The sequence below is a fragment of the Ischnura elegans genome, chromosome X (genome assembly GCF_921293095.1).
Source record: "Ischnura elegans chromosome X, ioIscEleg1.1, whole genome shotgun sequence".
Classification (NCBI taxonomy): Eukaryota; Metazoa; Arthropoda; class Insecta; order Odonata; family Coenagrionidae; genus Ischnura; species Ischnura elegans.
In genome coordinates this window covers 102,846,911-102,871,598 of record NC_060259.1, presented here as the reverse complement: position 1 = coordinate 102,871,598, position 24,688 = coordinate 102,846,911, and the positions used below count along the sequence as shown (strand labels likewise).

Here is a 24,688-nt window from a genome sequence, read left to right as displayed (position 1 = left end):
GGACCTTCATTTGCTTTGTTTGCAGCCTCCTCAACAGCATGCTGGCCAAATGGCAGATTTTTATTGTATCCTATGAGAAAACCCAACCGCCACTATTTGTGCATTAGTTGTGAATTGCCTTCTCACCTTGTGGTAGTGAAGATGTCTAAAAAATTTTAGCTAAATAATACTGATAGAAAATAGTTTGAAAAATGACTGAAATCCCATTGTATTATGCACAAAAAAGGAGTTATCAAGGAATGCATTATAATAGGCACGCATGGTTGTTTGGCTTTTCAGCTAAAAGAATTTGTGCTAGGAGGGTAATATTTTCCATGGAGGGTAAATTTCTAAGAAAAAATTGGTGCGGGGGTGTACTTACAAAATGCCACAGAATTATCTTCTATATAAGCTTGTAAATGAAAAACATATGGCAGTTCAAATTTTAACATCTGACTAAAGTATGTTCATAAGAAGAAAACAACTTATAACTTATTATGTATTTGAGAAAGTACACGATGAAAAAATGTGTTGGTGGGAGGAACAAAAATAATCAATGCTCATGAACTCATTGGAAGGTATAAAAAGATTCCGTATTTATTTTGATTCGATCCCAGGCCGCACCATTCGCCAATGATTTTTCACACTGTGTACAGCATCCGTGACCTTGATCATGGGGTCATTTAGCCATCTCAGAAAAAGTTATTATAAATTAGGAATTTAGAGGGAAGGATAGCTATTGTCAGCACTGGAAAGTCCAAAAGATAAACTCTGATTGGTGAATCATGGGCATGAGGTTACTGTCTTCCATATTCCTTCCGCTTGGGCTGTTTCACTCCATACTTTTTTCTGGTGAAATGAGTTGCAAAATCTGCATTGTGGATGGTCCAGCTCCTTGAGAATCTTTCTTGCTTGAGTTCAGAGCTTTGGCATGGCCTCATATGGAAGAACATTCTCTGAATAATGCCTTGGCCATAGCTCTGAACTCAAGTAAGAATGATTCTCCAGGAGCTGAACCATCCCCACAACAGATTTCACAACTCATTTTACCAGAATAAAAAAATGAACTGTATGGAAAACAGTAAACTAAAATATAGAAGAGGCATTTATCAGGGCCCATACCACTTGCAAAAATAGTAAACTATGCATTAAGTGGTTTTCTCAAATGTTCATGATCAGAATGAGGTCAGCCATGAATTTTCATGTTTGGGAAAAGTTATGTATAAAAAAGAGGTGGCTCGGTAGCCAAGTGGGTTGAGTATGTGTATGCTGATGGAGTGGTTTCATTTTCAAATCTTAGTTGAAGCCTTCGGGCACCCCTAATCAATATCCTTGAAGGGCAAGAGTTTTTACGAGGAAAAGGAACTGGCCCCCCAACCCTGAATGTGTGAAATTCATTTGCTTGTGGCTCAGTCCAGGAGAGCTCTAACCTTACCATTCAGAAGCAACCTTCGTGTTAAATTGCTGAGTGAGTTATGTTTTCCTGATCTCCATATGATCACAGCAAAGTTGCATTCGCCGAGTTAAATTTGGCTTGGGAATTCTGTTGCCCTGAAGTAATATGGACCCAGAATTGAGCTTTTGGGACTGAAATACATGATACAGATGTCCTTGAGGAACAAATATTTGATTGTTTTGCTGTATGTCTCTGTATTTGGGAAATATGATCCACTACAATTTGGTCATCCCTCTGAGTACTACTCTGCACTGCCAAGATATGACCCATGAATCTTACTTCTGACTCTGCAGACATCTCCTATACCATGGGAAGTGCATTTGCATCATTTAAATGTTTATTTTGCTTGTGGAAAAGTTTTTATTTAATGATTTTATGTACCACCTTAGTGCAAACTGAATCTTTATACCGACTTTTTGTAATATTTTTTGGCCCTATTTTATATCTCTTTGTGGAGATTTTATTTCCACCATCTCGGAGTCCTAGTCAAGAGTAATTTTAAGTGTTCCCCCACTTTCAAATACTTTGTTGATTACAACTTATTTTTGATTTTTAATTCATCAAATCTTGTGTCATAATACCTATGAATTGACAATTATCATTGTATACTTTGATTCAATTTATTGCTAATTCAGATAATTTATTAAATGGATTTTATCTTACATCTTGGTAAAATTAAGAATGAGCTTTCAAAATGATCACTCTGATGTGGTAATAGAGGTTTATAATTAAAATGTAAAATTATAATAATATTTAACTTAAAATTATTTTGGATATTTAATCCTTCATAAATATTCAAAATGCCCAACTTGAATTTATATTGCTTAACGATTGAATGAATGTTTTTGTCAAGGCTGTAGCCATAAAAAAAATTGGGTGGGTCTAGTTGGTGGCTGTACAATGACATCATACATATCTCCTAAATATTTTGGAGGGGTTTGAACCCCTGATCCCTATCTGCTAGGGTTTTGGCATATTGCTGTTTATTTGTCTTTAACAGCCATTTTTACCTCTCGGTAGGGGGTCACCTGGTAAACAGATAGCTGTTCTTCATCCAAAACAATTGACAATCTACTTGTTAAAAGAATCCTTTGGAAGTGCTAGTCATGGCCAACAGTTCCACTTGCAGCCTGCTTATTCGATTAGCTTCCAATTTGAAGCGTACAGTATGCTAATAGGAGCCTTTGGATCCAGGGTAATTTAATAATTTTTTTATTGCTACTGTTGTATGAGTATTTTTATTATTTAAGAATTCTATTGGATGAGGTAAGTTTGCATGGAAATTTTGGAAATACTCTGTCCTCTCCACTCCCCACCCGCTCTGTGCAACATGATTTATGTTACTATGAAACAAAGTAAAAGCTCCTAGCGAAGGCAAGGCAGACTGAGCAGCACATTGATGAGTGAATAGGCCAGGTGATTAGGGTTGGCCATGGATATAGAAGTAACTCAAGTAAAGAAATGGAGCTTTGATTTTCACTGTTAATTTTTCTCCTTTTTGGATCTCTTGAATATAAAAAAAATCAAGGTTCTACTGTATCTTGATAAGGGGCGCATGTTATATGCTATATGCGTTGGAAAAAGATTGGTTAACCCTATAAGTGGTGGGCACAATTACTGGTAATGCAGTTCTTTGTTCTTTCGTAAAAATTAGGTGCTATTGCTATGTATTTTTCATCTTAAGGTACTGCCTTAGGATTAAAAATGCACAGGCCTTGCTGCAAAGCTTTGGATACCTTCATAGAACAGATACCTTAGAAATTAAATAGAAGGTGAGGATGCAGATATGCATATCTTTATGCCAATTAGAGGTAATTTAATGGCATGTAGGTAGTTCAAGAAAATGTTGATTCTTAGCATGTAAAGGAGTGGTCTATCACAGTGGTATAACTATGGGAGGGATAAAGGGTATACATAGATCCCGTACCCACCAAAGCCTCACAGAAGTAAAAATATTTAAAACTCCAGTCTAGCTTTGACATGTAATAACTAATGTAAATGTCAATGCCAAAATGATGTAAAATGTATTTCCAGGCATGTCATGTTTCACCCATTGCCTTAGGGGTTGCCCCCTCATGCTCCCCCGTCCCCCCAAAGCATATTTATTCCTTTTTATGCCATCGGTCTATCATATTCAATAAAGATGGTATCACTCATTGCTAATTTAAATACATACATACATGTTTATGTCCACGCTCGCATGAAAATTACTTTCATTTATTTGTGTATTTCAATTTCAATACAGGTAAAAACACCTGGGATAAAGGAAGAGAGAGATAAAAAAAAGAATCAAGATGCAATATGTGTCCAAGCAATGGATGGGAGCTTGCATTTTTTTGAAAATGATTTGAATATGTTCAGCAATTCTTCTTCAAATGACAATGGAGGGGTCATAGCATTGCAGGAAAAATCATCTACACCTCAAATTAGTGATGATGAGAAGGAAAAGAATGCAAGTAAAAGACACAGCATTAGGGCAGAGGTTCATGGTTACCCATCAACAGATTATCTTCCACAAAATGCATCATCAGTGTCTAAAAGCAAAGTTGTTAGTGACACAAATTCTGATCTCCTCTCAAAAACCTCGAAAGTGCTGGCAGAAACTGAGGAGGAATTTCAGCAGTTTCATATGGATAATGCAGTGATAGAGGAAGATGCAGTTCAGTTAATTAAAGCTAAATTTACTTTTGCTGCTATTGAAGACACCAACTTGCCTACACATCTATGTTATTTGCCCATGGAGGATTCTTTTGTAGTTTTTTCTGGCAGCTGGACTATTGACTGTTATCGGTAAATGTTTGTGACCATGGTAATTTTCTAGCATCTAAGTATTTTTTAAATAAATAAAATCTTCAAACCGTTGGAATTTTTTTGTGTTTTCTGGCAGCTGGCTATTGCTGTTTTCAGTAGTGTTATGAATTTATGACAATGGAAATTTTCTGGCTTTTAAATATTATTACAACAAAAAAAATTAAAATCATGGTCTCTCATGCCATGTAACTCATTTTTCAATCATGAGTGGCTCGCATTCAACTCAGTCTAACTATGTGGCATGTCTGCCAAAAAGTATTTACTCTAGAATTCATCAACTATGACACTGAACACTAGCCAATAATTATAAAAATTAAACTATTCTAGGTATGCCACATTTCTAATGCACCAGATAAACTCAAGGCGGAAGAAAACAAGTTCACCTGAGTGGTCTCATGTCCTTGGTGAGCCAATATTTTCATTGCAGTATTTACAAGGGACCATATTTGCTCTTGGGGTAAGAGGTACCCTGGTTGGGTTAAGCTCTTTAGGAGTTCAGCGATTTTGCAAGAAGCTATGTTTGTCCCCATCAGCACTATATCCATATGCCACAGGTATTACTTTTCTTATGCATTTTTGAGTTAGTTATTTTAAATTAGAAATTATTTCAATATCCTGTGCAGTGAAAGTCTGGTCTGCCAAAGTAAAGATGCATCTCCAATGAGCCAGCACTCGAAGCTAGAGCAAACCACATTGAATCCACATGAAAGCTTGTCTTCAATTGGCAAAAGCTTTGAAAGGAGATACAGCGAGAGGGGCATTATGAGGATTTAAAGGTGGTTGGGGAAAGTGTTGTGATTATTTAATTGGCAGTGGATAAATGTGGACTTATCGCAGAGGAAAAAAAGAACGCACCAACTTAGGAAACCATCACCGGAAGAGGAAGCTCTTTTATTACAGTAAAACTAACAGTACATGAAACGGTACATGGTTGGCAAGTGCACCAAAATTCAAATAACTTAATCCATCTCGATTACACTCAGAAATATCCCCCTCACTTAATCGAGATATACATTTGCCATATTCATACCCTCAATACACTGCATATTTTATCACATAACCAGATCAATAATCTTGTCTTCTTTTTCACAAGCCCAGTCAGCATCCACGAACCCTTCAATTGACTTTCCACTCTTTTTGTATACCATATCATCAATAAATGCAATGTCAGGTCTAGTGCAAACCATTGCATACATCAAACTTCCAATTAACGTTTGGTAAGGTACATGTGGACGTTTTTCCGGATCACCTGTCTGTAAATTGTTAACATTTACCTCTACAGATGTTGAATGGGGTCACAATCTAACATTTTGAACCAAGTCAAAATACCCTTCATACACTCCTGATTAATATAAATTTCATCGCCATTTCTTTTGATTCTCATACCAAGTACATTTTTTGCTTCACCAAGTTCTCTTATTTCAAAGTGCTTGTTCAGTGCATTTAGTAAATTTTTGCAACATTGCTTTGACCAAAAACCAAAAAATCATCAACATATACAGCAAGGATACACAGATAATCATCATTGCCACAAATACACATAACAAATATACAAGGTTCAGTCAAAAAAATATTAAATCCCATATTAGTTAATACCCTTTTACACTTATCGCACCATGATTTTGAAGCCTGTTTCAGTCCATAGATTGCTCTTTTAAGGAGACACACTTTGTTCTCTACCCCTGGTTTCACAAAACCCTCAGGCTGTTTCATGTAAATACTTTCCTTTAGCTCACCATTTAGAAAGGCAGCTGTTACTTCAAAATGGCATATCTGTAAATCAAGCTATGCTGCTAAGGCAATCAAAAGTCTAACAGCGCCATAACTTACTACGGGAGAAAACGTCTCCTTGCAATCTTCCCCATACTTCTGTCTACAACCCTTGGCAACTAGCCTAGCCCTGTATCGTACAATTTCCCCATTTTCATTCTTCTTCTCCCTGAATACCCACTTACAGTTTACGGTGGATTTCCCCTTGGGAAGGTCAACTAGTTCAAAAAATCCCTTTTAAATTAAAGAATTCCATTCATCTTCCATGGCCTCCAACCTCTTATCTCTATTCCTAGAGAGTGCCTCTCCAACAGTTTGGGGATCCATACAATTATTGACAGGGTGACACGATTCTCCACCCATGGTTGTAAGATAGAATGAAATCAGTATACTGTGTGAGTTTGATAACTCTCTGAGACTTATGAAGTACACCTCCATCTCCGACTCCTTCAAACCCTGAATTGCCCTCGCTAGACTCAAATCCTACATTTGTTGTTTCACACTCACCTTGACCCTCACTGGACGTGCTAATGTCTACACCATCCGACTCTTTGGGTTGTGTCTAGAAAACATCAATATCTGCACCTCGATGTTCCACTACTGAGGTACTTAGAGGCATTAGCACAGCATTGCTAGAAACTCTGGTTTATGTTTCCTTAGAGGACCTGAAAACATTTTCGAAAAATACAACATTTCTAGCCTTTTTAACTCCGTAAGCCTTATCGGGGTCCATTGGTCCACACAAGTCGGAATGAATTAATTCTAGGACTTTGGATGTCTTTTCTAGACGAGGACTGCTAACAGGAAATGGTTTCCTACACTTTTTGCCCTCTACACAGGCCACACACAGTTCAAACTGATTATATTCACCCAAATTCATACCATCAGCTAAATTTTCTAAGACAGATATATTCTTGTGCCCTAAATGGCCTAACCTTATATGCCACAACTCAAGGGGGTTTTCATTTTGAAATGCTGTAGCAAAACAATTTTCAACAGGCTTACTTTCAGCTATTTCCCTCCCTTCACTGACATCCAAGGTGTGCACACCACCATCAGCAGAACCTGTGGCAATTAAATTTCCCTTAACATCTAAGTTGACAGACTCATAGATTTCACATCCCTTGTCAGTGAATAAAACTGAGGCCCCATTGTTAGTCATGCAACTCACAGACAACAAATTTGCAGATAAATCTGACACATGAAATACATTAGAAATGCTTTGCACTCCACCTTGTTTCAGTCTTGCAACAGAAACCTCTTTCCCTGCAACACCAATCTTTTCATTGTTTGCTACAGTGATTTGCATGTCTGTACCAGCATTAGAATCAAAATCAGACAGCCAATCTCTGCCCCTCGTCATGTGAGCAGACAAACAAGAGTCTATATGTGTACCATTTTTCAGGCCGTACTTGACATGACATGGCCGTGAGCCAGGCAACACTTTTCTCTCTACCCTCAGAATTTAAAGAATTCGAATAGCCCATAGCATTTACATTTTTATCCACACTTTTATCTAGGCAATCACGGGAAAAATGCCCATACTCTTGGCATTTATAACATCTGACCTTGTTTATGTCGAATCTTGTTTTCTTTCGACAACCTGTATCAGACTTCTTCCCACCAGATGACAGAAAATCTTGTTGCTCCTGTACTTCGTGATAAAAGTAACTGCTGCTGCCTTCATGTCAGTTGACACCCTGTGACCCTCTTAGAGCAGCTTCTGCTTCACTGTCTCCACCATGAGTTTGTCCATTGCTGTGTTCTCCACACCCATCCGGAACGGCTGGTAGTCCTCCGTCAGCCCTCTCAGCATCAGGACTGCAAGGAACTTGTCGTCTACATGCTTCCCCATGCTCTTTAATTTATTGTCAGTCTCTGTAAACTTAACACATATTCTTCCATGTCAGAATAATTCACTAATTTCACATCAAACAACTAACTGATCAATGAGAGCAATATGTCAATTTACACTTCTGTTCTTGTACGTGGCCTTCAGATGCATCCACATAGCATAGGCCGTCTGCTTACCAGTCACCTCCATTTTAGGGCCAGACTCAAGAAGCATGTAGATTTTTGCTCTCCCTTTTTGAGCTAGCTTCTTCTGTATCGCCGAGGCACCATCAGACAACTCTGCACTCATGAAGTCCCACATATCCTCATGGATGAGATACATTTCCATATCCATGGCCCAAGTCTCGTAATTTGCTGCTCCTCGCAACTTCTCCATCTGCGGCAACGAACTCGCACCGTAGTGAATGTTCATGATGGATGTTGCAGTTTCTTCGCCCATTTTCAATGCACAAACTAGAAACACTTAATTTGCCACAACGTGGTCTCGCGACACAGGCTAAAAAAATTAATTTTTATAGAAACGCACACGAATTACTGGGAATAAACATACCCACAGACTTAAGTCCAATTTTTAGCGACTGCTTTAGGGAATACTTTCCTTGTCATTTAATGTATCACATGGAAGTGCGAAAGGTAAATCTGTTGTATATTCAATCCCCTGATGTAAGGTTTATTACTAGATATGGGTTGAGTAGCAGATTTTTCGAACTCGAATATTGAATTCGAATATTAAATCATTGCTTGAATATTCTAATTCCTCGAATTTCGAATACTAGAATTGCGCAAAGCATATTAAATGTATGTTTCTTCTTCTATTTCACTTAATGAATGTATAAATAAAAAGGTATACAGTGGAACCTCGATCTATCGTTTTTCAAGGGGATGGACGAAAAAAAAAATGAATACGGGAATGTTTGACTAGGTTGCCTATGCAGCAGGAAACCCAGGTTTTTGTGAGTAATTGTGATTTCCTTTCAAACAGTAATTTAGCTGATTAATGGAATATTTTAATTTTATGGAAACAATTTTCTTCTTCTTCAATTATTTTCAGTCCATCTTTGGAAGTTCTCACGAGATATGCAGATGAATTCGAATTGCTAGCAGGGAGAAACCAAATATCCTGAGAAAATATCCCTTCGACTGTGACAATAGAGATTTATACCGTAGTTCATAAATTGTAACTTGATATATTTTTTCGGAAAAAAATAACCGCATCAACTTCCGAGAAGCTCAGCTGTGAGAATATCGAGTTTTGCCAGAATGCTAAGTCTCCATCGTATTTTGACATATATTTCCAAGCATAAAATGCTTAAATAAAGTCAGAAATACGTCTTGATTGGTCTTATTCTTTTTTAAACTATGCACACATTACTAATATTTCAATCCAAGGTGTAATATTATTTGCCGAAAGTCATTGTTAGACACCTTTTGAGCTAATAGACGACTCATGCAGCAGTTGACCTCCAGAAATGGGGATCTTTGAAGGAGGTAGGCAGAAAAAGGTCAGTGGAGGAGAAAGAGGGAAGGGTGGAACACGATTCTATTATTCTCCTGTAACTTGATATTTTCTTTTGTAGCTTTTGATTTATGGTCTTCATAATACGAACCCTGCGCGAGCTGGAACCTTTTGTTTGATTTCGGAGAGGAGGAAAGCGTCGGAGGAGGGGCCGAGGGCTGATGGATGGAGGGGGTTGTGGATTTTGGGAATTGTGCTACGTAGTCACTATCCCATGGCACAGAGGTTCTCCTGGTGGGGGAAACCGGGGATTTTTGAATTTTTTTCCCTGATCATTTTCGGTTCCCCACGTCAAACTCTTTTCACCGCTCTAATCTGCAAATTTGATGTAGTTCATCAACTTGCCTAAAACGGCGCTGCATGCACTAAAAGAGTTCTCTAGGTTCTCTACATTTTTCCAAGTCGACTACCAACGACGTGCGTTTGACAGTGTATGGCACGAAATTCAAAGTATTCGAGTTATTTGAGTTCATACCTTTAGCATAATTATTCAAGATCTTGAGTATCAAATAGTTTCTAGTATTCAAGGTATTCTAGTATTTGCGGATTCTATTCGCACGTCTCTATTTATTGCGCATCAAATGAGACTGACAATGAGAAAAAGGTGAATTGAAGCCTTTGTCGTCTTTTTCATACTTTAACCATGGATATTATACATTTACTGTGTGCGTAGACACTAAGTAAGCGCATAAAAAATGTTAATACCACAGAAATATACTCAGTATTCTATTGATCTTAGTGATTTTTAAAACAATAAAGCCTCACAAAGGTATCTAAAATGCCACTTATGCTTCTGAAAGTGAATCAAAGTACATATAATCATTAGAAAAAGCTTTCCTGATATCCATAAGTTCTCAATGAGGAATGCTGTGATTGTTTGTGGCTTGGCAAACTTGGACATCTCATTTTTGCTGAAGGGAATTGGGAATAGCATTGATTCAGCAACCCAGTTTTCAGTAAATAATATGGTAGCAAGTCACTTCCCTGTTTTCCTCCTCCTGTCCTTCCCCTAGCCACACAGGATTGAGTGGTTTTTGTCCTAAGGACATCATTATCATGGAAGGAAAGAAAAGGGGGTAGGAAGGGGGAAAGAAGGCACCACCTCATCTGGGTTTACCTATTCATGAAAATTGTTTGTCAAAAAGTCTTCCTCCTTGAGCTTAAAAACTCTTTTTGACCTGTAGGGAAGAGGGCCCTCACTTGACACTCGGAAATATTTGTTGCTCCTTGCAGCTGAGGAGTGGTTGATTGGCCTGTCAAGTTGGCATCAATTCAGGACTCAGAAAATTTTCAGCTCTTGGGTGGTAATATTTGTCTAGGATTGTACCTGCAGATGGTACAGGTGCCATTGCATTGGGCATGGGCTTAAGCGAATTCTTCTCTCATTTGTGGTCTATCGCCTAGCAATCAGTAGATCTCAAATTAATATAGTCATCATGCTGCATGTATCATATTCCATAATTTGGATTCTAGATATCTGATTCTAAAATTATTTAAATTTCAATTTTGCATGATCAAAAACCATTACGTGAGTGTTAACCTTAATTCTAGTTGAAATTCACTGTACTGTACTCACTTCTTACATTCACTGTGATATATATAATGCCTTTGGTTATCCAGTGATTCTTGGGTAATTTTTTCTTGCATTTTTTGAAGACAACTATGGATAAGTTTTCATGAAACAATTACATACAAAATTTGAATTTTAACTCACGGGTTCTCCCCAACCAATGGCCATTTGCTCTCCTCTTCCCAAACCACTTCATGTTCCATCTGCCATATCTACTTCCAAAAGCATTCCCAACTGAAAAGATGATTTCATGATTATTTATGTGGTTTGCTCTAGCTAGTGGTGGCTAGTCCGAAGTGAACATCTATTCGTGTGGCCAATACTTTTCATATGTACCTAATTGCATGCCTAGTGTAAAGAGAGAATTTTGTAAATGTGTTTTAGTCATTTTTAAGATTTAATTTCCAGAATGGGTTAATGTAAGCCCATGCCAATGTTAGTCTTTGGACTATTTTATAAGTTCATGTCATTATAGTAATGTGATTCAATCCATCCAAAATAGTCATTATTCCATTCAATTTTCTGTATTCTTTTTCTGTTTGTGCGCTGATCTGTTGGTCAGTTTCCAATTCAAGAAAGTTATCTCCTGTTCATTTCCATGTTTTTACATAAAGTGTAACACCAAACAGTAGTTTGGCTCTGTTAAAGTGGAACTAAAAATTATGTATCTTTATTCCCAGAATGTGTTACACAAATGCTCTGTTTTGGGAGCTCAGGTCTTGTATATCTCTCTGTTGTCTTTTTTAATCAGAATCAGAATTTTCTTTCATTTAATAAAGTTAAAAAATGCTTAGGTATTTTTATGCCAACCTTAGGTCAACCATATTTAATTTCCTTCATTTTAAAAATACAGAAATTGTTTTAAGTATACTGGGACTAGCCACAGTGATAACTTTTACGGAGTCACCTGCAATGTACAAATTGTGCGAAAAATCATTCCCCTTGACCGGGATTCGAACCCAGATCCCTTGATTTCCGGCCGAGTGCTTTAACCAGTTAAGCTACTGAGGCGTCATTCTCCCCTGTGGAAATTTGTGGACTATACCGGACAAGGTGGAATGGACTGCTGAGCATATTATGCGAATAGCAGTCCAAGTCGAGCGCATGGCACCACAGCCGGATAGCAAGGCCTGAACTTTGAACATAAACAGGTGTTCACTCTAGACTTGTTTAAGTATACCGGGACTAGCCACGGTGATAGCTTTTACGGATTCACAATGCACAAATGCACAAATTGTACGAAATCGAGAGATCCGGGTTTGAATCCCGATCAAGGCAAATGATTTTTCCTCCGTGGATTTTTTGCACAAGAAATTGTGTTGTCATATGTGTAATATTTGTTCATATTTTAATGATTTTGTATTTTCCTAAACTATTTTTAGATAACAAGCTGATGCTTTTAGTTTCATCAGAAGAGGGTACCCTTTTAGTTTATGATGCTGGTCCTGACACATCAGAGTATGCCAACACTCACTTTGGCTCCCTAACAGCACCACCATCATCTTGCACTCCAAAGCTGATATGGTCTGCAAAATTACCTAACACTCCTATTGCCATGGCCAGGGCAAATTTTGAAGTAAGTATTATTGGCAGATAAGAAGTATATGCCTTAGGGTATGTTAAATTATATTTTTGTCTTATCATTATTTCTTAATGAATAGGGACTATTTAGAGCTTTAAGCTAGGTTTTGTACCTCTCTTTGTAGTTCCAATCATGTATAGAGATTTCAAGTACAGTTGAGGACCTCAAATCCAGAATCCCGAAACCCGGAAAACTCCAAATCCAGAACATTTGTAAATTCCTCTGCATAGTAGTGTTTGACTAGCCACCTCGTGGCACCACTCTCCAAGCCTTGTTCTGGGATGAGTAGGAATTTAGCACATACTATGGACATACGCTAGGAACCTTGTCAGGGACACATAAGGATATCAAGTACAAGACCCTGAGCACATGCATAAATTAATTAATTTACTAATTATACTATGAAGACCAGAAATCCAGAAAAACCAGAAATCAAAAAGCCCTTCGGCCCCAAGCTTTCTGGATTTGAGGTCCTCAACTGTATATGTATATTTATACAAACTCTTGTATTGCTATGAAAGATCATGTAGTGCCTTTCCTCTTGTCAACCTCTCTGTTTAGGGGTTGACAGCTCTAGATCCTAGGGCCAAATTCTGTCCCAAAACCAGCCTGCAAAGTTAGAAGAATTACTTGAAACGCCAAGAAAGATATTTTCTGTGAAAAAATTATTTGACTCAAATAGGACTGAGCAAGCAGGGATTTTTGTAGTCGAGAGAGAATGTAAAAAAAAAGGCTTGAATCGTGAAAGGATGTGATCACAGGCAGATTTAGGGGGGCACAGGCACATGTGCCCCCCCAGGTGCTTAAAAAATAGACAAGATTTTTAATGTGGTTATCATCGTGTTCATTTTATTTTGTGTGTTACAGAGCCTCAATCATTTAATTTAATATTAATAACTTTCATATCAAAAGAAAGTGAATATTTTCCACTGTAATTGTAGTATTTTGTTTTTAATCTCAAATATGAGAAGACCTGTCAGACCCTCATGCCCCCCAGAAAAAAATCCTGGATTCGCCTCTGGATGTGATCATGTTTAGTGTTTCTAGAAAATGTGCAAAGAAACATCATAAAGAGTACCTAGTACCATGAGCCTAGGTATAATTGTCATGGGAATTAAAGAACCTGGATAGAGTAGTGGTCTGCACACACCCGGAAAGCCAAAGGTTCGTGGTTCAATTCCCCAGTCCAGGGGAATTTTTTCTCATGGCAATTCTTGTGTATCATAAAGAGTATAATTTTCCATTATTCAGCACAATATTCTGCATATTATATCAATTTATGTTCTCTAAACACAAGCAACTACACAAAAAGCTCAAAATATGGAAAATTTGAGAAAAACGTCCTCATTCAAAGTAAGTTCTGTTAAGAATCACTCAAGAATGAAAAATATGGGTATCACTGATGATTCACCACAGGCTGAGTGGGAGGGTGGAGGACATAGTCAAATGTTTGTGGCACACCTACAATCACTTGTAATAGTTCATTTCAAGAGAACAAAATATATCGAAAATAAAATGAATATACAAGGACTTCTCCCCTTTTTCTGCAAAACTTGATTTTCAGTAATGTTGGAAAATTTTGCACACTCCACACAATTTTACTCCCGGCCTTTTGTGATGAAAGGCCACCCAAAATCAATGTAAGTCCTTTAATCTTAGTCAAAATAAAGACCAAGTATCATATCAATAGATGATGCCATTTTTGAACAATAAAATATTCAGCAGCTACATAATCTGTAAGAATTTTCAAGAAAACTTAAAATAGCCATCCCTCGGGAAGTTTGGCATTGGTAGTTGAGAGACTTATTTAATACATTTGTTGAACTCATTGGAGCTCCAAAGGGATTGATTGTTTTTCTTAAATTGACTAAAACCTTTATCTGCAGCACATTTTTCTGATACATAGACACATTTTTCCGTTGTCAAAAATATTTGTTTTGTTGGCAAAAAATAAAATTAAAATAGTCAATTTTATGAAATAACTCAACAATCATCATGTTTGTACTTTAATTAAATATAAATGTGAGATTTCATCAAGTGTATGAGGAAATTGAAATTTAACACTTAAAAATCTGTGAATTTAGACAAATGGAATGCAGCTTTGACAGTGAAAGACAGCATATATATTTATCATCCTTTAAATAAATGAAGTATATTTTTATATATTTCTGGAAAGGTTTTGTTAAAAGGTGGAGGAAAACTTAATATTAAAAAGTTCTATCCCCATTACTTCCGTAGGCTCAAATGTAACTAAACAAGGCGGCTTCATAATAAATGAGGACATCAAAATTTACGTTGAATGAGGGGAAGGTAGGGGAAAGTAGAGGAGAGAAGTTGAAGGCACCGTTCATTGTGGAGAGGGGTATGTTGAGCGTGTCTACTGAATACACTTCAGTCAAATGCATTCAAAGGCATTGAAGATAACAAGATATCTTTGAGTTAGGTCACAAGTTCAATTGTTGAAATCATGTTATGCTATAGTGACAGCTAGACTAGACATGAACATGCAATTATCTTGTTTTGACTTATGGGTGTGTCCTAGTGCTTTAAGTGGCCTATGACATTAGTGCAAATTTTGTACCACCATTGTTAGTACGCCCTATGCCAAATCCAAGGCAATATTCTTGAATCTATTTCTAGAACTAGGAAATTCCTCAAATTTTTGTGGCATGAATTCATGAAATTGTTGCACAAGTTTTAGAGACTTAATATTACCGTATTTATCTAAATATATTCACCCCATTTTTTCCTAAAATGCCCATGGTAAAAGTAAAGGCTGGACTATATTCCTATGCATTTTTTAAAAATTTTCACAAAACTGAAGCCTCAAAATTAGGGGGGCCCTATTTTTGGAGGGGGACTATATTTGGAAAAATAGGACATTTTACTTTGTCATATGATATCAAACAGCCTAGAAAAATTAAGTCTTCTATAATAGAGATCTCAAACCATCTTGAGACAACCTTGTGACTCAGTTTTTCGAGCATATTTATTTTGAAATGAAGCAGGAGTCAAGCAGGTGTTTGATCTCGCTCGAACGTGGAAAAGTGGCCAGTATTTAAAAAAGTATTTTTTTAAATACTGGTATTAACTTGTATCCCAGGTAACACTGTACCAAATTACACATGTGGTTTACTGGCAAGGAAGGTTTCTGTGCCCTGTTTTTATCGTCGTCAAATACTGATGACTTGCCAAACTTGGCTAAAAATAATTATAATGATTTCACTTGGATAGGTTTGATGGAAATTTGATTTATGAGTATCATTTAATATCCTGTCTATATTTTTATACGGGTAATGCTACCAACTTTATTCAGGCAGATGATTTTGCTTGTACATATTTTTAATCCTTATTTTTAGAGCTTCTCGTGATTTATATTTTTTTCTTGCATTTCTTCTTAGTAGCTAATGTAAGACAACCACAAGGATTAAGTTGGTTTCTCTAACTCCTGGTTTTAAAGAGATAATTTTTGAGTTATCATTATAATTTTCATTGCAGGAACTCTCTGGATTAGTGGTTATATTAACTGCTGAAGGTCACTTAGTATGCTGCCACCTGGGTACTACTCCAAAGAACTTTACGTTGGGAAATTTTTCCAGGACTCAAATGAAGGTCAGAGGAATGATAGGTAGTATTTCTGAAAGTTAGCCTCATCCCTAATGAAAGATGCCTTTACTATATCTGAAATGGAAATTTTTCTCTTAGTTTGTTGACCATTAAAATCAATATGAATGGTGAACACTGATGCTCATCCTTCCGAAAAGAGGTGAGGGTTAGAGTGGCCATGTGTGCAGCAATTATCTTTATCTTTGTGGCCTACTTTATCTTTGTCATGTTTGTGGATTGAGTGATTTTACTGCACCCACTTAAATGCAGGAGGCAACAATGTGTGAGCTTGTACGTGAAATATGTATGCGAATAATCAAATAGCACAAAACTTGGCACTAAGAGGAAGTCTCTCTCAATCATTTAATCTGTCCCTTGCTAGCAACATATGAGGTAACTACATAAAATGATTTCCTGATGCTATTATTTTTGATGTATGGTTCATGACTTTCCATCACCTTCCCTATCATTGAGAATACTTCTTTTTTATGCAGAGATAATCTTATGGTTTTGTTAGAATGCTGCTTTTGACCTGTGAATGGTATGCTGTTGACCTATTTTTGAATGCTGCTCAATGAAATGAGAGTGGCAAATGTTGAGGGGAGATCTAAAATAATAGAGAAAGAACTGTAAATATGACTGCTACAAGCCTTCATTCTCATGGTCCCCATAAAACTATCTCCGGGAAGATCTCTCAGACAGACAAAATAAATTTCTATGATCAGGCACTTAGTGTGGATTTGGGTTGGTCTGTAACTTTGATTTATTTTCTTTGAGAATGGGCAGAAAGCACAAAAAGTTAGGGAATTCAGTACTCCAAAAAGTGAGCTGTCATTATTGCTGAAGTGATCTGCACAGTGGTGACCACTTGCAGACTAGCATACTTCCTCCTCTACATATTTCTCTGATTACCTCCTCCTCATTATTTTACCCTTATATTTGCATTTAAAAACATTTTTCCACTGCCTTTACCTTCAAGCCATGAATCTAATTTGAAATTATTGAGAGCATATTATGAAAAAGGGTTTATTGCAGGTTGCATTTGTTCATCCATTCCATTTTCCTAATTTTCTAAATCATCTGCTGTCTTCTGTGAGATAAACTTGATTCAAGTGTTTCCACAAGTGAAGGGATACTTTCATGCGGTTCATGATAGAAGAATAATTTGCATGAAGTTGGACTTGAGTAAATTGTTTCCAATGCATCATTGAATTCATGAAAATTAAATCCCGAAGTCATTCACAAAATGTTATTTGGAGGCAAAATCCATCCCCTGTTTGTTGCCTCCTGATAAAAAAGCGGCACGTGTTGCTGATTGCTGCGACTTGAGTTTTTGGCAAAAAAAATTCCATGATACTACTTCCTCACTCACCCTACTCACCAGGTCTCGCACCTTATGAGTTCCTTTAGCTCAACCGGATGAAAGTGGTGATGAAAGGGAAATGTTTTGGTCATATTATTATTTGGTGAAAAGAAAATCAAATGCGGCACTGCAAGGCATCAGAAACGCCGAGAACCAAAAGTGTTTGGCGTTGTGGAAAAAACGTTTTAAGCAATGCATCAGTGTAAATGGACTGTACTTTGAAGGTGACTAACGTTTGTAAGACAAAAAATTAAATTTTGAATTTTTTTTTAAATTGTCTGGTAATTTTTGGGTCCCCCCTCAAAACAAAAGTGCTCTTTGGCATAGAAATGACGGGTTTTATTTAATGTCACTTTTTTAATGTCACTTTTTCACATTCAACACTTTTTTGCGGAAAGCTCAAAAAAGAGGCATTAATGTGACAGTGAGGACGATCAAAATGAGCTTCTTGTTGTGCAATTAACCCTTTCCTGCTGGCGCCTACAATAGAAAAACGTTTTCATGCTACGAGTAGCATAAGAATATTTTAAACCTCTCTGTACGGAGCTCCTTTTTGGGGGTGAGTTGCCTGGGTATTTTCGTTCCTCAGATTTGGGCCCCATCTCAAGTTCGTCCCTTACCCCAGCCACTGGACTTCACCCTCTAACCCTATTATAGCACAAATCCACGGTCAACTTATTGCATTACCAGTGTTTTTTTCAACCAAACATTGTTGTTGATTTTAAATGATTTACTCTTCTAAAAGAATTACTAACGGTTTTTTAAGCATTGTGGAATTTTAAATGGGTTTCTAGTGTTAATAGCAACAAAGTTAGTAAATATAAGGTAATGAGACTATAAGTCCGGAAGTCCATTATTTTTAATGCTAAAATTCCATTTTAAAATTGCTTGGGCACAGAACAAAACGAAGAATTCATTCCAAAGTATAAAAACATAGTAGTATGCAATAAAACATATCACTGAAAAAACTATTGAAAACGTAACTACTGTGCAACGGATTCCTGCCGTGAGGATGGTCATAATGAGTGGGAGGGTCGGGCTTTATTTTCTAGGAGTGGCCCTAAGGACACGCTAAGCTGGGTCTCAGGCCGGGCCTGAATGCATCGGACAATTGCTACTTCAGCAGTCACTTCCCTTCCCTCGCATCGGCCAGAGCCGACGTCCGGTCGTCTGCATTGAAAAATCCACGACAGCTATAACCGACGTCAGGTGTTCTGCGTATGAAAATTCCCGTCGGCTCCACCCGACATCTGGCACGAAAGGGCTTAGGAAAGAGATAACATACTTGCATTGTCTGTGAGACATTAAGAATCATGAAAGGAGCTACATTAAAGAGGTGTGAGATAATATGAAAATATAGTTTTTAAATATCACAGATTCTGAATTTGTTAACCAATCCTATTGGGCCAGTGGGTCAATTGAAGCATTGCAAAATAATTTGCTCTCAAAAGACAATACCCCTGATTCTCACAGCTCTGTAATGAGTCTTCTGAAATTCTGGATAGTGTCTTTTTAGACCAAAAGTTGGGATGGCATTTCCTGAATATCACCCATTACCTTTCAACTTCTGTGATAAATATTAAAATATTACCGAAAATGATGTATACTCCTACTTCCTTAAGATTAAACAATTTGCAGAGCTTTCTTAAATTTTTAGTGAAACAGAGTCTTCAAAAGAACTATTTCCTAATTTATTTAGTTCCATGCTTTGCAACCTTTCTGCACATATTTGAACTGCTGTCCAGAAGATGATTAGTAGCTACTCTTTGCCTTGCATCATACTGCTGGTTTGCTAATGTGTTTCTCCTTCACATAAATGGTAAAATTGTGTGTATAAATTATTTTAAATACAGGATAGTCAAACTTGAGTGGTGTGTATGTGTGGTAAGATGTACACTATAATATTTGACACAATTGACACCAGGAGTCAGTAAAGAGGTCAAAATAATACGATAAAATGCAAAAGTCTTCCATTGACTACTCATGATCATTATAAGTAAAATCTAATCCTCTCCCAAAATACTTTATTTTTGCATTATTTGTTCCAATTTATTAAAAGTCAAAAGCACTTACCCTTACATATGTATTGGAACTTAACAAAGTGGTGAGCGAAAGAAAAACGCCAATGGTTGTTTAATTAACCATTTGTGGTCATTTTAGTTTTAAGATTAGTATGCAAACATACAGCTGATTTTGAAAAGTTACGCAGAAATTTATTTTCAGCAGACCAGACATTTTTCCTTTAAAAGACCTATAAAAAGTTTTTAACTAAATTAATAATGCAAATGACCTTTTTTTCCAATTAAGTTGAAAAATAAAATGTATTCGCGTGTAACTCGCAGGTGGACTTTCAGGCCTAAATTTGAGGAAAAAAGTGCATGTACCCAGTAGTCCATACGCCAGTGGATACGTTGCTTTTTTGGCTTTGTAAATGAAAAATGAAAGATATTTATGCATTGGCTATGAAACGCCCAGGAGTCCTGCTACCCAGCACACACAAAAGCACTTGCGTGTTGCATACTATCAAGGATAATGTTTCTTCAAGGATGTTGATAGGATAATGCTTTCTCTCTAAATCCGGAAATCTGCAGATTTTGGATTTCTCTCGGCTTAATGGCAGATTGAAGCCATGGAGGCGTCAGAGAGGTGGCGGGGGGGGGGGAGGGGAAGGTGGAGGTGAGGGGAAAGGAGACGGACTGGCTGGTGGCTAGGAAGCGAGGTTCAGCCCAGGCGGCCTGAATGCTTTTTCCACACGGATGTGCACCAATGCATGGGTTTTCTCCTCAATGCTGGTGGCATTTTCTGGGAGAATTTCAATGAAGGAAAGGGAAAAGCACTTCTAAGGAACTATTGTGGGAGGCGGAGTGTTGGGGAACAGGCTGAACGAATGGTTGTTCATTCGGTAAGAGACTGGTGTGGTGCATTCTTCAATATCTCCAATATAGTAGGCAGGGCAGAAATTGCAGGAAAGCTGGTATACAACATTAAAGGAGGTGCAGCAGGTAGAAGAGGAAGATTTGTTGATGAGTGGTGGGGGGGTGGAGTGAAATAAGAAGCAGCACTTGCGACTTGGGCGGTTGCAAGGTGAGGAGGAAGAAGGGCAGTGGGGGGGAGAGAGGGGTGGGTGGATTGGAATATTGCACAGGTTAGGTGCCTTTCTGCATGTGATAGGTGGGCAGGAAGAGAGGAGACTGGAAGTAGTGTGGTTTGTGCTGATGATGGCATAGAGGTCTCTCAGGATATTTTTTATTTTTTTGGTACCAGGAAGGCTCCTGATAGCCCTGCTTCACGAGGGCTTGGTGAAGGTGCTGTGCTGCTTATATAGAAGGTGCTCTGTGACATGTCAACTCGAGCTAAGCCCAGCTCAAGTCGATATGTCACTATGGTGTTTGCAAACAAAGTTCCAACCAATTGTTGACTAATTGTAGTTCCTGTAGATGAATGGAACAGATTGATTTCATTTCCATGGAAATTTTGCCATTTCGTTTCATTGCAAGATGAGCTCAAATGAAGTGTTCCTGAAAATGATAGATAACTAAAAGTATCACAAATGGTTGAGTGAGCGAGCAATTTTGGCGGCTAAGAACAAAGATGTGAATGACTTGAACTTCGTAATTCAGAACCAAATCTTTTGTACTCTGTATTCATTCAAATTTATTGACTCTGTAACAAACAATCCAATGATTTGATCTTTGGATTTTACTTATTTATTGTAAAATCTTCCAAAATCGTTGGCACAATAAAGTATGGATTCGCTAGTAGTGGGCCCTGGTCACTTTCACAGCGGCGAGGGTATTCCCTTTCCTACCCTTCCACTCCTACCCCTACCCTGGAGGCATTGTCGGGCTCCTATCCCGGCGGCACCTCAATCATTTTCCTTCCCATTCCGCTCCCCTCACCGGATGCACGGGCATATCAGTTAATTACTGGGTCCCAGATCCAGTGTGTTGTAACCTTCTAAGAACCCCCCTCAGGTTCTCATTCGTGTGTTACAAACAAAGACAAAGTCACTCACTATCCATCTTCATTTTTAAACTTATTGGATGTGCCTGGTCTACCACCACACAATTTACAGCTGAAGATTGGCTTTGTGAAACCTAAACCAACCAAAACTATGCAATGGACTACCTTTGGTGATTAAAAAAACTGATAATCAATATGATTCCCATAACTATTCTCAAAGGAAAATTCAAAGATGAGGAAGTTCTCTTTCGGAGTATTCCCATGATCCCAGCTGATATTCCCTTTGAGTTTAAACAAATACAATTTCCAAATTGTTTTGTATTAACAATGATGATTAACAAATCACAAGGTCAATCATAAAGTTTGTGGTGCTTGTGTTCAAGTGCTCATGAAATCCCATGTTTTTCTGATGGTTAATTATATGTGGTATGTTGACGAGTTGGTCATCCACTTTATTTGTTCTTGCACCTGATTACAAAACAAAAACTGTTGCATTCAAGGTGTTTGACTCAAGAGAAAAACCCGAATGTTTAGAGTAGACCGGGGCACATTTATGTGGTGCACTTTTTCTGAACCAAGTAATAACTGGCATGCTGCAAGTCAAGAACTAGGCAAGTTTACACAACAGACTTGGACCTAAAATCATATTTTTAGGGTTAAAAACACAAATAAGCGAACAACTGAATGTACATATATCATTTTAAATTTATTAACTGTTTTATAAAACCTTAATGTTTAAAATTTCCTAATTAAAATATTAAAATTAGAAAATTCATGGAAAAGAATTTTCCGCCTAAACATTCCCTGGTCCATCCCATGTACATTGAATTGAAAAAAATATCTTTCTGACAAGTCAATTTAATACTTATATATGTATGTAGTTGTATAGAATGTTTTTCCTCATTTTATTATAATTAGTCCAAAACGATTAAAATTGGTACAACTGCCTTGATTTATAAATGGTGTGACTAGACTGTTCATTGATCATTAGGCAGAACGAAATTTGCTGGATCAGCTAGTATATGTATGCATATAGTATAGTGGAAATAGACAATTATGGTACAATTCTACTGGAGATCTTTTCATGTGAATAATGATGAATGGATGTGGAATGCCCTAAAGAAAAATTTTTTGAATGGAAAATGCTGTTCAAGTCTCCCAAAATGTCTTAGATGTCGAAAATTTTCATTTTAGCTTGATCCTCTTGCACGGAATAGGGAATATAAATCAGTGTTTTGAGTGTGTAAAATACAAAACAATATTTTAAAGCTCTATTTTGTAATTTGTATAATGTTCCTGGCTAAACAGCACATTTTCACCGTCTGTGTTTCAACCTAAATGTCCTTTCTTACAATCCTCTATCTTCAGCTTGGTCTCGTAAGTTATGTTCACCACGATGATCTTGAGACTCAGTTGTCGAGCATGTTGAGATTGAAAATGAGATTCAAGCTGTACTTTATCTTAGTTGAATCTCGAAAAGTTGAGACTCACACAGCGTTAATGACTTCATGTGATGTGAAAATGTTTCGTATATTTCCTTTCTTTTCCGTTGCATAGGAACTTGGAGAAGGCAAACTCATGCAGCCTGAATCCACACCGCAAACCTCCAATGCAACGAGCACATCAAATGGGGCTGTTGAACTTTCCTTGGAATTTGTTATCAATAATGTCTCATTGCAACCAGTCTTTGAGGTAAGTTGTGTGTACTTCCTGTCGCTGTCCTGCCATATGCCATCTATATCTTCCTTCCCATGATTGCTAATTGGCAGGAACACTGAAATCACTGCATGATTGGTGGGACATGTTTCAGTTTCCGCCATTGGAATCCTGTAGCTTACCTTCTCAATGCCTAGTACATGCTCTCTTGCCCAAATTCTTTTTTGAAGCCAAAGGTACCCTTTGTGGACTGGAACTTTCCTCCCCTTCTCTTCTTATCACCCATCACTGCACTCATCCTTGCTCACCTTCCATCTCACCGCACGTGCACTCCCATCGCATCTATTTTCTTTTTCTCCTTTTAAATTAAGTACGATGGAACCTCAATCCATTGCTCCCCCATTGATCGTTTTCCCGCATTTATCGTTTGCCATTCCTGGTCCCAAATAAAATTCCATGTAGGCAATGTTGTTTCTCCCAGCATCAATCTTTCCCCAAAGTATTGTTTTCCCGCATTGATCATTTGAAGATCACTGTCCTGATGTGTTATTTTCTCGCATCCATCGTTTGACAAAACTCCCATCAGCCCTCGCCCCCTCCTCCCTATGACACTTTTTTGCTATCATAAACTAAACAATAGGCCCCAGACACCCCAGATCACGGCTAGTGCAGGTTTCATGTCATGAAGACCTTATATCATTAGCTTCAAAAGAAAATATCATGTTACATGAGAATAATAGAAACGTGTTTCACCCCTCCCCGTCTCACCAACTGATCATTTTTGGCCTACCTGCTTCAATTCTCCATTTCTAGACAACAAATGCTAGGTGAGTGGCTTTCTGGGCCCAAAGATGTCTCGATAGCTTCGAAAATTAGATGACATCCAGGAGATAAAAAAAGTTAAGACCAAATGCGATGCATTCCTGATGATTTATCTGTTTATTTTTCAGCTCTAAGTGATTGCCACTAAGTTTTCTGTTTACAATTAGACCATACTAATATGCCCAAACAACACAATTTTCAAAGAAACAAGCGCAGCATTAACCCCTCAAACCAGTGGCGCAGCAAGGAGGGGGGGTTTTGGGGGATAAAACTCCCCCCAGAGCTCAGGGAAATTTTTATATTTAATCCATTTTACTTAATGGATTAGTATTACTTCTAGAATAGTGTTAAGATTAATTAAATTTCCCTCAGAAAGCCGTAAAACTTGCCATTTAGACCCATTAATCTTAAAATTTTTCTGGAGGAGGTCCCCTGCAACTCCCACTTACCCTGGCGGGTATGCAATACCCCCACACCCCAAAGTATTAGTTGTGCCTAAAACCCCCCCTAGCCTTACTTCTTAGCTGCGCCCCTGCCTCAAACAAGTAAAGACGGATTGGAAACGCCAACTGCATATGTCACGTAGTGTGCCCAGCTTCGCTTTGAAGGCAACGACATCACTGAAGCAACACCTGACTTGTTCGTCCTTGACTCCCTCATTTGTAGCCTCGTTGCTTGAAATACGGAGGGAGCGCGCTCCTTCCCCTCCACCTCTCCTTTACATGCTTCTGCTGCCCAAC

General features: G+C 37.8%; 1 protein-coding gene across 2 annotated transcripts in view; it reads left to right on the top strand.

Moving 5' to 3' along the window:
• Positions 1-24,688, top strand: part of LOC124171493 (protein PTHB1) — a 75,402-nt gene that overhangs the window by 10,047 nt on the left and 40,667 nt on the right. Inside the window, exons 3-8 of one of the 2 annotated variants that reach the window (XM_046550670.1) lie at positions 2,456-2,630; positions 3,681-4,225; positions 4,574-4,800; positions 12,339-12,532; positions 16,037-16,150; positions 23,028-23,162. In XM_046550670.1, the coding sequence (XP_046406626.1) occupies positions 2,456-2,630; positions 3,681-4,225; positions 4,574-4,800; positions 12,339-12,532; positions 16,037-16,150; positions 23,028-23,162 (1,390 nt within the window). The remainder of the gene's footprint in view (positions 1-2,455; positions 2,631-3,680; positions 4,226-4,573; positions 4,801-12,338; positions 12,533-16,036; positions 16,151-23,027; positions 23,163-24,688) is intronic. The other variant, XM_046550671.1, reaches the window with a different exon arrangement.